The sequence below is a fragment of the Fistularia commersonii genome, chromosome 7 (genome assembly GCF_037954325.1).
Source record: "Fistularia commersonii isolate RoL2024-O1a breed Wild chromosome 7, RoL_Fcom_v1.0, whole genome shotgun sequence".
Taxonomy (NCBI): Eukaryota; Metazoa; Chordata; class Actinopteri; order Syngnathiformes; family Fistulariidae; genus Fistularia; species Fistularia commersonii.
In genome coordinates, this window is record NC_141290.1 from 8267543 (window position 1) to 8280000 (window position 12458).

The 12458-nt window shown below is 52.0% G+C and overlaps 1 protein-coding gene across 3 annotated transcripts in view; it reads right to left on the bottom strand.

The window, feature by feature from the left end:
- Positions 1–12458, bottom strand: part of cacna2d2a (calcium channel, voltage-dependent, alpha 2/delta subunit 2a) — a 68408-nt gene that overhangs the window by 54629 nt on the left and 1321 nt on the right. For all 3 annotated transcript variants that reach the window (XM_086149554.1, XM_086149553.1, XM_086149552.1), the window contains exon 2: positions 10386–10467. In XM_086149554.1, coding sequence (XP_086005680.1) covers positions 10386–10467 — 82 coding nt within the window. The remainder of the gene's footprint in view (positions 1–10385; positions 10468–12458) is intronic.

The window sequence follows — 12458 nt, forward strand, 5'->3', positions numbered from 1 at the left end:
ACACACACACACACACACATCCCCCCAGGTGCTGATGCTCACAACATAGCATCTCCTTCCTATCATTCTTCTCCCCAGGACCTCTGCCCTTCCCTGGACCTCCTCCTTCTTCTCGCCAGCGCGATGCTGATGCTCACAACAAATAGCATCTCCTTCCTATCATTCTTCTCCCCAGGACCTCTGCCCTTCCCTGGACCTCCTCCTTCTTCTCACCAGCGCGATGCTGAAGCTCTGCAGCTTCAGCCCGGCCAGCAGGGGGCGGCGTCCCCGGCTGCAAAGTAGGTCAGGCTGTGGAGACGATCAGGAGACGTTACGCTTCCGGTCCTCTCGTCCTCCTCCGTGAACCTCCGACCTCCCTACAGGTCCACCTCCACCTTTCTCCTTCCGACGGTTCACGGGAGCAGCAGAATCCAGGGGAGAGAAGGTTCCAGAAGACGCCGCTGGGGTCGACCCCTCGCCGCCGCCGCCGGCTCCTGGGACTCCACCGATGCGGCAGCCTTCAGTTGCTATGGCAACAGTGACGGCAGACAGAGTTCCAGGAAGTGCTGGATGAACCCGTTCTCTCCGTTCCGTCGGAAACCTCCTCACCCGGAGGATGGAGACCATCCGGTCCACAGACCTCCTGCACAGATGCATCCCATGGACCTATCAGACCCCCATCAAGGTTCATCTGGTGGCCTGACCCGCGTCGGTCCACGTCTGCGCTCTGGACCCAGGCAGGATCATGGAGAACCCGGGTAGGAACAAGGAGAACCCAGGGTAGCACCAGAGAGAACCAAAGCAGAACCAGAAAGAACCCAAGAAGGACCAGGGAGAACCCGAGCAGGAACAAGGAGAACCCGATCCACGAGTGGTTCAAGCCTCCACTTCCAGAGAGAGGTCTTCCCAGAGCCTCCTGGTTATGGAGCGCTTCTGGACATCTTCTTCGCTGGATCTCGTCACGTTGCTCCTCAGCCCCCGGACAGGTTAGCCGCCAAGACAAATTTGTTCGCAACAATTTACCCAAGGCTTTGGGCGCGGCGGGGAAAAGGGGGCTCTGCCGGAGGTTCCAACACCCTCTGATGAAACCTCCTCCCCCAGGAGGAACACGACCCCCCCAGCATGGATGGGAGCTTCATTCCTCCACTGCCCAGAGACCCATCCTGCCCCCCCGGTTTGCCCGCGGGGGCAGGTAGCGAGCGGCTCCCTGCACAGTTGAGTTATTACACAAAAAGGGGGTAATTACCCCCCTGACCTGCCACCGGGTCACTGCTCATGTTGGAAGAGCAGCAGCACAAATCCTGCTCTGGAGATAAGGGGCCATGTGTGGGGGGGGGGCCTCCAGCAGCGCCACCGTGCCTTGTGTGTGTGTGTGTGTGTGTGTGTGTGTGTGTGTGTGTGTGTGTGGGGTTGCCCTTGACGACCTCTCATATCTGGTCCCCCCCCGCCCCAACCGCCAACCAGCTCTGAGAAGGAGGGCAGATCCCACATCACAAGGCTGCACGCCACTCCTGTAAACTGGCTGTTTCCATGGAAACCTGGCACTTAATGGCTGATAGAGACCAACCTGGGAGGAAAGCAGAGATCTTCTGGAGCCCAGGACCATTACACTGTCTGAGAGAACCATCGTCCAGGCAGAGCACCCCCCCCCACTGGCCTCAATAACACACACGCACATGCACGCACGCACGCACACACACACACACACACACACACACACACACACACACACACACACGTCATTCTAGACCCCTCATCAGACGGCCTGTAATTTCCGTTGAAATGCGGCGGTGAAAGGAAAAGGAGGCTGCTGGAACACAAACAGATCATCTCCGTCGGTCTGCTCAACAATGAACAACGCTCGTCCGCCGTCCAGGGAGAAGACCAGGACTGGGACTGGATCAACCTCCAGGAGGTTGTGACAAAGATCCTCCAACTGGGCTTCACATGGTGGGAGGAGAACGAGAAGGTTCGTGCAGAAGAACCTGGAGGTTCCTGCAGGAGAACAAGGAGCCAGCAAAGCCTCCAAACCATGGAGTCGACCCGCCAACACACACGGGAGAGAGAAGAACCATGGGAAGCCAAGGCAGACTGGAGGTGGAGACGGTGTTTAACACACACGCACACACATACACACACACACACACACACACAGCCCTGAGCCTCTGGAGACAGATTTTCTTTGATTTACAAAAAACTGCAGAGCAAATGAAGATTTTACAGCCAGTTTAACAGGATGGGGCTACTACACACACACACACACACACGCACTACTGGACACTGAATCTGATCCAGTCCATACACTCCGTTCATTCCTCTCCTCATCTTCATCAGACGAAGGTCCCAAACCTCAGAACTGAGTAACTGAGTACGCATTTAGGGACACAAGTACTACACAAAGTACAAATACTTGGAAGTACTATTTCACTGGTCTGCTTGGAGGCAGTTTGGCCCCTGCAGCGCCCCGACAGGCCTCCGGCAGCCGCAGGAGCTCCGGCTCCCTCCGTGCACGCCGCCATTGTCTTTCCTTTGTGAGAAGCAGGACGCGTGTGAGTGTATGGAAGAACACACACACACACATGCACACACACACACACAGACAGCAAGCAGATGTACGCATTTCTGCCCAAGATTTCACTCGTCCTCCGACTGTACGCCCGGTCTGAAACGCTCGGCCGCCATGTTGGGTTGGTGTTTTGTTCGCACTGGCTGAATGCACGCACACACACACACACACACACACACACACACACACACACACTGCACAGCACGCACACATACACACAAGGGCAGGTGGAACATGCAGAGGTTTTTCTCTTTTCTTTTTTTCGTGTCCTACACGCTGTTATATTTAGCTCCACGAGTGAGGCCAAATTACAACGAGCAGAGACTCCCTGCTTCAGCACTTGAGGCTCGTGTGTGTGTGTGTGTGTGTGTGTGTGTGTGTGTGTGTGTGTGTGCAGCTCAGGCCGGATGCGTTCGGGTCTCGCTGGTTTGCTAAACAACCTCCAGAGGAGACAATAAAAGGCCATCGGGAGGAGGAGCGCACAGAAAGGCCGGATTAATGAAATATGAATGTGTTGACTGGATGGCTGTCATGGCGGCCCACTGATAGCTGTGGGACAACACACACACACACACACACACAGGAACAAACACACACACCAGGCTGCTGAAGGCCTCCCCTGCACGGCAGCGACCCCCAGCCATCTTCACGCACGTCACTGATTAGCATACAACTCACTGCAATTACAATCATCATCACGCTCGTCATCATCGTCTCCTTCCTCGCCATCACCACCTGTTCATCTACATTATCACCTTCATCACACTGCCGCCGCCGCCGCCGCCGCCGCCACCGCCGGCGGGAATGGAAGTCGGTCGAATAAATGAATAGAAAATGAAATGGGACGGGGAGTCGATGTGACCGACTCTGTTGGAGAGTTAAAACAATCCACAAACACATTTTCAGCAGATGAAGAGTGTGCATGTATGTGTGTGTGTGTCCAAAATTTTGCCTCAGAAGGAATCATTGTCAAAATGAAAATGCATTTGACCCGTTTCACGAAGCCTGCGTACATACACACACACACACACACACACTCACACACACACTTCCAGTCCGGACACCTGCATGTCCCCCACGGTGCCGCTGGGCCCGTCCACGTGCACGCCCGTCCGCACCATGCTCTTTTGAAGTCGGAGGGTTGTCAAGGCGCTGCGACCCCTTCATTTCAATATGAATGGCGGTGGGAGTTTGATGCTGCCGGAGCGGCGGCCATGTTAAATTGCGGACGGCGTGCGGAGCAGCTCCGACACGCGGGGTTAATTCCAGCTTGCTTTGATGTCTGTCGGTGTGAAATGAGCCGCCGGTCCGGAGTTCACGCGGAAACACGCCGGCGTGCTCGTCCCGGCGGTCCGGAGCGGGCCCAGGAAGCACCGCGCGTCGCCGCGCACGACAAAGAAAAGTTGTTCTAAGTGTGTCACCTCCGCGAAACGGCCTCAAATCCATCGCTCTGCGGGATTTAACTCCCCGCCGTCCCCAAACACCGAGTCACATGACATCCACATCCGTCCCCATGACAATGGCGGCTAAGCTGCCTGTAGGCAACAAGCGGCTGCCGGCTTACACACAATGTCCCTCCGCAAAGCTGCTTCCGCGGCTTTGCCACGATAATAGAATGAATTTCCAGATCTCACACACACGCACGCACACACACACGCACACGCACAACCTGCCTTATTGATTTCACCAATCAGTGACCCTAATCACGTCTCGGACCCGCCCCCTTCCCCCCCTCCGCCTCCGAAAGCCGTTGACGTGGAAACCGGCTCTACTTTTTCTCCAGGCTGAGTGACAGTACTCAGATTACTCTGCAATGTGAAGATACTGATGGATGTTTATGTGTTTACAAACAGACTGTTCCATCTCAGCCCCGCATTCCTCTTGAGGAAGAGTCCATTTTGATGCCGGCGCCCTCCTCCGGACCGCCGGTCACCCTGCCGCCCGCCTCAGCTCTGAGTCCATTTTGGATCCCCATTTTGGATCCCCATTTTGGATCCCCAAAATACAGCTCGGATAAAGACGGCCGGGCGGAGGGTGAAGTACCGCCCACCTCCACCGGGGGTTCCGACAGCACGTTTAACAACGTGAAAAATAATCGATACATCAGAAGATGGAGGGGTGAAGGTGCACAGAACAGAAGATCAGATCTCAGGAGGTTCAGCTCTTGAGGGCGCCGCCGCAGCAGATCCAGGACCGGGTCCGGGTCCGGGTCCGGATCCAGGTCCCAACCCCCCCCGGCGCGGCCCCGGATGTTTCACTTCCTTCCCCTGAAGGGCAGATCGAGCCCCAGAGCTTCCTTAGTTCGGCGTCCTCCAACCGCCACAGGTGACGTTTAATAAAACGGCATTTTAAAAAACTTGTTTTTTGAAATCTCAGATTCCAGAACATCACACACACGGAGATACGTTTGATGCGAATTAGGTCTTTTCTCCAAAAAACAGCCGCCGCCACCAAGCGGAATACAGACCTATTGCTTACATAAACCAGGCATGGCGTGTGTGTGTGTGTGTGTGTGTGTGTGTGTGTGTGTGTGTGTGTGTGTGTAAATTCTTGTGCTGCACATGAGTGAGTATATTTGTAACGCGGCAATTGTAGTGATGGAGCACAAATCCCATCAAACAAGGAGCCCTGGGAGAAGAGCCAGAGGCAGAGATGAGAGTGAGTCCAGCTCCGAGCCAAAGGAGGGGGGGGGCTTATCTTCCAGATTTGAAACACACACACACACACACACACACACACACACACACACACACACAGGAGTAAGAGAAGAGTGCGGCGCTGAAAAGATGTGGGTTTGCTGAGAGGCCTCCGTCAGCCGGGACTTCCACCGACAACCACCCACCAGCCTGCAAGCCAATTACAGCCTTTCAGGAGTGTGACCGACCAATCAGAGCGGAGCGGCTGGAGGAGGAGAGGAGGAGGACGAGAACCTCTGAACACACACCGACACACAGTGAGAAGAAAACATACAATGTGCTCACAATGGAAGGGAAAAGCTTTATACACACACACACACACACACACACACACACACACACACACACACACACACTGCAGTAGAGCCAGTAAAACACTTTACAACTGGGGCACGACAACTCCTCGCCCAGGAGACGCTACACGTGCATGTTCTCCAACATCAAATGGGGGATGTTAGGAGATCACACACACACACACACACACACACACACACACACGCACACTGCAAATAACTCCGTAGAAACCCTGAGACGGGGGAAGACTGGCAGAGACTGGCAAACATCTCCAAGAACCCGATCAAGAACCAGCAGGGTGGTCTACCTCCAGATGAAGGTCTACCTCCGGCTGCAGAGACAGGTGTTGGGATGAAGACCTGATCCCATCAGACACAGCAGGAGGTGACGGGCCCAGATTTTTAAACATCTACATTCATTTTCTGGAAAACATCCTGGAGTCTAGAGAAGGTTCTTTGGACCACGCCAGGTGTTTATTTCTTTAAACATCACTAATCATCTAAACGTCGTTTTTGTTCAACCAGTGCCTGCTGGAGATGACAGACTTAATCCAGCAGGAGCCTGGAGGTATTTATGGACCGCTAATCCCTCGTCTCCTGGCTGAGGAGCTTCTTCTCTCCAGGAACCAAGAAAGGCCTCCGACCCTTGAGCCAAACATCAGCGGTTGTAATCACGGCCCTCTTCCAACATCTCCTCTGCCAACTCAAAATAATACCGGAAGATCAGAAACGTGCAGGAACCAGGGCTCGAAACCTTCCTCAGATGCAGACGTCAGGGATGGATTGGCCTCCTGGAGGTCTGAGATGTTTCAGGGGTGGTCACGGGGGAGCCGTCCCAGAAAAGAGTTGGTGATCCTCCTTCAGATGGAAGATCCACGTATACTTAGATCTCCTGCAGGAACCAACCGGCACCATTCTCCTTCTCCTCTTCTTCTGTCCATACATGATAGATCGGACCTCAAAGATGGATCCTGCCCGTCACAGGAACATCCCCAGATATTGGATGTCTCGGACCAGGACCAGAGACCAGAGATCAGAGCTCAGGGACCAGAACCGGGACCGGGAACCTCAGAAGATGAGCTTCACCAGTCCAGACTCTGCCGGTCCAGAATCTGCAGACATGTCGCTGCAGGTTGTTCTAGTGGAACTCTATGATATTGAGAAAATCCACACAGGTAACCAGAGCTGTAGAAGCCTCTGGGATGAGGGCTTCAAGTGAAGAAATTCAATTCCAGGAGGTATGACAAGAAGATTCGGAGAAGAATTCACCATGACTGAGAGAACCAAGAACCTCCACAGACGTGGAAATGAAAAGGTTCTCATAGTTCTCAGGGTTCTGAAGGTCCAAGTGGTTGAAGGATCTCTGTGACCTCCAACAGCTTGAGGTGCGGCTGACGTGAAAGTGAGGATCTGCAACCCCAGGACTGATGGGGGGCAGGGAGGGGAGGAAAGGCAATAAAACATTGTTTTCCGGGGTGGGGGGGTGGGGGGGGGCGGGAAAAGGAGCGGGGAGACGTTTAATGTTTGTGACAGCTTATTGGAAATTCCAGCGCTCAGCGGTAGAGAAAACCCAGCAGTGCACGCTGGAGATATCAGCACAGGAGGGGGGGGGACTTCTATGCACAGGGGAGGGGGCGCGCACAAGACCACCACACACACCACACACACACACACACACACACACACACACACACACACACACACACACACACACACACACACACACACACTGGGCTGGTTTCTGCTGATACATCTCTGTTACTGAGCTGCCTCTGAGGCCCCCGGGGGGGTGCGGGGGGGGACAGGTTATTTATTCATATATATATATATGAACAGTGCATGTAAATATTCATTTATAGATATACGAATAGCATATGTAACAATATACCTATATAAGGCTAGTCTATAACTAGTATATGTATAATAATATATGGATATGAGGTTAGTTGGTGTGTGAGAGGAGGATCCAGAGAATATGGTTATATTCATATATATATTCATATATTCATATATATATGAACAGTACATGTAAATATTCATTTATAGATATACGAATAGCATATGTAAAAATATACCTATATAAGGCTAGTCTATAACTAGTATATGTATAATAATATATGGATATGAGGTTAGTTGGTGTGAGAGAGGAGGATCCAGAGAATATGGTTATATTCATATATATATTCATATATTCATATATATATGAACAGTACATGTAAATATTCATTTATAGATATACGAATAGCATATGTAAAAATATACCTATATAAGGCTAGTCTATAACTAGTATATGTATAATAATATATGGATATGAGGTTAGTTGGTGTGAGAGAGGAGGATCCAGAGAATATGGTTAGACGGACAAGGTTGATTTGCTGTGGAGACCCCTGAGGGTAAAAGCCCAAACGAAAAGAAGAACAAGTATATGTACATATATATATATATATGAATAGTATATGTATATATTTATATGCATCGTCTTCAAGGAGGCTGTTTTGCGGAGCTGCAGAAATTTTCTGTGAAGCTGTAGATGTTTGTGGGTCGTCCTTTGCTGAGCTGACAGCTACAGAATCAACCTCCACTCTCCATCCCATAATATGCTCCCAGATCTGAAGCTGGTCCAGGATCTCAAGGGTCAGACTCCGAGCGAGAAGCAGCACTGACCAGGCAGTCACATGGTGTGTGTGTGTGTGTGTGTGTGTGTGTGTGTGTGTGTGTGTGTGTGTGTGAGAGACACATCATGGCTACTTTTCGCCCGCCCGGTACACCTGTCTGTCTGTCTGTCTGTCTGTGCAGCTAACGCTGGACACCTGTCACCTCCATCACCTCCATCACCTCCATCACACCATCAACCTGAGCAGGCACTGAGTGTGATGAAGCCTGAAGCTGCAGGAAATGGAGGGCGGCCCCCCCACCCCCATCCCCATCCCCACCCCCGATCTCCAGGAGAAGGAGGAGGAGGAGCAGCAGCGACAGCGTCCAGCTCTTCACCTTCCTCTCATCACTCCATCCATCTCCAGTCAGCTGGTGCTAAATATAAACACGATAGCAGCAGAGCCTCTTCATCCTCTCCACCTCCCACGCTCCGAGCTGTGAGCCCCTCCTATCTCTTTCCATTCTAAACTTTACCTAGTCCAGTACACAACCCCCCCTCTAAACCCTCCACCCCCCTGGGAAGGACAACATCTGGGCCAAACCTGATTAGAAGATCTCAGGAAATGAAGTTTCGTCGTGCAATTAACGTTTTTCTATTTCAGGGCTTTTGGAATTAGGGCAGTGGGTCTGGAACCCGAAGACCATCACAAGACGAGGAAAAAGAAGAAGAAGAGGACGAGGACGACTCCTCGCCCTCCTCCTGCCCGCAGGAGCCGGTGTTCACGGTGAAAGACAAAGTCAGAAATCATTTGCACACACACTTTAAAATTTGTGTCTGCGAGAACAAACTGCGCATGAAGGAGGAGGAGGGGGAGGGGGGGGAGGGGGAGGGGGGCAATCTGGCCGGGTCCAGAAGAGCCCTAAAGATTCCTATCAGACACACGTACAGAGAGGCATCCATTTAGAAAATGGCTTTTCCAGCCACGCCGGGCCATTTAGCAACCCCTGTGACGAGTCCTGTTTAGGGCCGTGATAAATGTCTGCACACACACACACACACACACACACACACACACACACACACTGGCACAAACACTGGCGCACACACACAGCCATATGGGCTGCCGACACCAGACGTCGGCGGCCGGTCAGCACTGCTCTGTTTCGGTGGAGAACCCGCTGGTGGTCTGGACCCCACCCAGGACCATCAGGACCTTCAAGAAGCGAGAGGGTTCAGGATCTGCTCTGATCGGGAGCCGGTCCAGACGTCATGGAGCTGCTTCCTGTGGAGACTGAGTCTTTTCTCAGAGCAAACTGACCTAGATCAGGTTCTTCAGGAGCTTTGATTTGGACTTGAAAATCTACAATATGGACCTTCTGATCCAGAGAAGACCTTCCATCCAGACTGCAGTATCTTCTGTCTTCTACCGCCGACCCAAAGCTCTTTCTGGCTGCTGAGACAAGGGGATACTGAGGTTGTCCAGTAGGACCTCCTCCTGCTCCACACGTCCCATCAGGACCAGAAAGCATCGCGACACGTCAACATGACAACACAAATCTCGTGTCCTTCATCAAATATTCACACTAAACTGCCGAAGCTTAAGAATACATCTTAGAAGTTACACTTCAGCTCTGCTCCCCCGTTAGCACTAGCATTAACATTAGCTTTAGCCACTGGTTCTTCTGTTTTCTGATTGGCTGTTGGTAAAAACACTGGAAACAGGTGACCCAGGTTCTACAGGTGGTGGTCATGAACCTCGGTCAACTCACACTCACCCGCCGCGCACACACGCACACACACACATACACACACGCGCCAGCGTTAGAGACGCCGCCGGCGCCACAGCAGCTGGCGATCTGCACACACACGCACACACACACACACACTCAGCTGTAATGAAGCCTGCAATACACGCCCTGAAAGCACCGCAAACACACACACTCTTTAGGAAGCAGGATGACACAGTGTCAATCACACTCCGCTCAGCCATCTGCCATCACAGAGTACGCACACACACACACACCGCACACACACAGGTTGGTTTCACTTTTCTGCAGCCTAAGAATATGCAGTAAACAGTGGATGTCCTAGATGTTGTGTGAAGTATTACTCCAAGGCCACAGAGCGATGGAGGTCAGCGGGGTCTCAGGAGGGTCTGAGATGTTCTCCTGGATCAGCAGCTTCCTGCTCTGCTGGTCCAGGCGCCACCCGGCTGTCAAATCCCTCCCTCATCCAATCTATACCGCGGGACTCACCGATCTCATCTGCTGGGTTCCCATGACGTGCTGCAGAACCTTCTCCAGCTCCTTCTCGATGCGTCCGGCCCAGTGGATCATCCTGGAAAATACAAGAGATGTGATCAGCTTCATGGGACCACCTCAGTCCACAGGGTCGGGCGTCTCGGTGGCAAGTTCGGACGTTTGTCCGGCACTTCTCGAACGGACCTCCATCACCTCCCCTAACGTCTGGCCTGTCTGCTTCCTGTGCCTCCAACAGATCCTCCAGAGATCCTGCAGGGATCTGCTAGGGATCTGTCCTGCACTGGCAGAAGCTCAGCCACTTCCCTGCGCCGGACGGTTCGCTCTGCTGGAACGGCGCTCGGGTCCGACAGAAATGCTCCCTCAGCAGGAGCAGGTCTGCGGCAGACGGAGCCAAGTGTGGAGTTAGCAGATCAAACGTCTGGATCTGATGGCTGAGGCGCTGACAGCCGGCAGCAAATGACCTGATGGATGAAGATCTGGGCTCCATCATCTCAGGGCAGCGGGAGCCACACACACACACCCATGGACAACCAGCGTTCTACAGCCAATGATGCAACCAATCTAATCTAGTGTGTGTGTGTGTGTGTGTGTGTGTGTTTGGGGGGGGGGGGATCCATGATGGTGGATGAATTCTTCATGGAGAACATCTGGTCACTAGTCTTACTGGGAAGGTGACGTCAGATCACGAGCTGAACCAGGACACTGGTGGTCCTGGGATCTGAACCAGGTCAGTGTGGATGTTATGGAGCTGGACGTTCTTCCTGACTCTGCTGAAAGGTCTATGCTGTCGTCGTTCTTCCGAGACAATAAAAGCTTCTTACTAACAGCTGTTCCTCAGAATCAGACCCATTAGCTCCTCCACCCCCCACTCCGCTTCCAAAATCAATTACCCCGCAGTAAGTTCATCTCTGATAGGCAGGATGAAGACCTTCAGCTCGCTCATCCTCAAGAAGCTCCTGTGATCAGGAGTACTGCGCTGGTACCTCCGAGAGCCACGCGCTGATGTTCCACCTATTAAGCCGTTTCCATCAGACGTCACCGAGACCAATCTGCTTCTGCCTAACAGGAGGAGCTGGACCAGGAGCTGGCCTCAAACCTAGCACTACACTCTGGAGCGCACTGAGTGGATGGATGGATGGATGGATGGATGGATGGATGGATGGATGGATGGATGGATGGATCTCTGCAGGACATGGGCTGTAAAGCTCTGGTGTTCCACTTGAAGCTAGATATTTGCATGTGCTGGTGTGCTTTTAGATGAATATGAATATGTTCAGATAAACAAGCATGAGGTCAGACTGATGTGCATGTGTGCCATTTCCAGCATGGACCTTCTCTGAGGGCCAAAGGTGGACCATCATGAGCCTCCATCAGTCCTCATAGAGGCCCTCAGTGCGCAGACATGACTAACGTGGAGTTACATAAAGACACATTTTCAGATATATATATACACACACACACACACACACACACACACACACACACACACACACAGACACATACACACACACATATATATATATATATATATATATATATATATATAGGTAATGACTTCAATGTGAGCACACGCACACCTATAGAAAATGACTTAACTCCACGTACACACACACACACACATTTAGAGTATAGATAATGACTTGGTGGTTACATACACACATATAGAAGAAAGATTATGACAACAATTTGTACACACAAGCGCACACATGCATACATACATATACATATAGAATAAAGATAATGACTTAGTGGTTCATACACACGCGTGCACACACACACACACATATGTAGAATATAGAGGTAGATAATGACTTTGTACACACACGCACGCATGCACACACACTTGGCCAGGCTTCCAGGTCGTGAGGTCTGCCTGGGTGTGTTGCCTCTGTAAGAAAGACTGGAGAACACACTGCCACCCCCCTACACGCAAATACAAACTCAGACCGGCACACAGCCTGTGTGTGTGAGTGTGTGTGCGTGGGTTTGCGTGCATTTGTGTGTCAGTGAACCGCCACAGTTGCAAATTCACTCCAATTAGATAACTGTCAAATTCTGAATAATGGC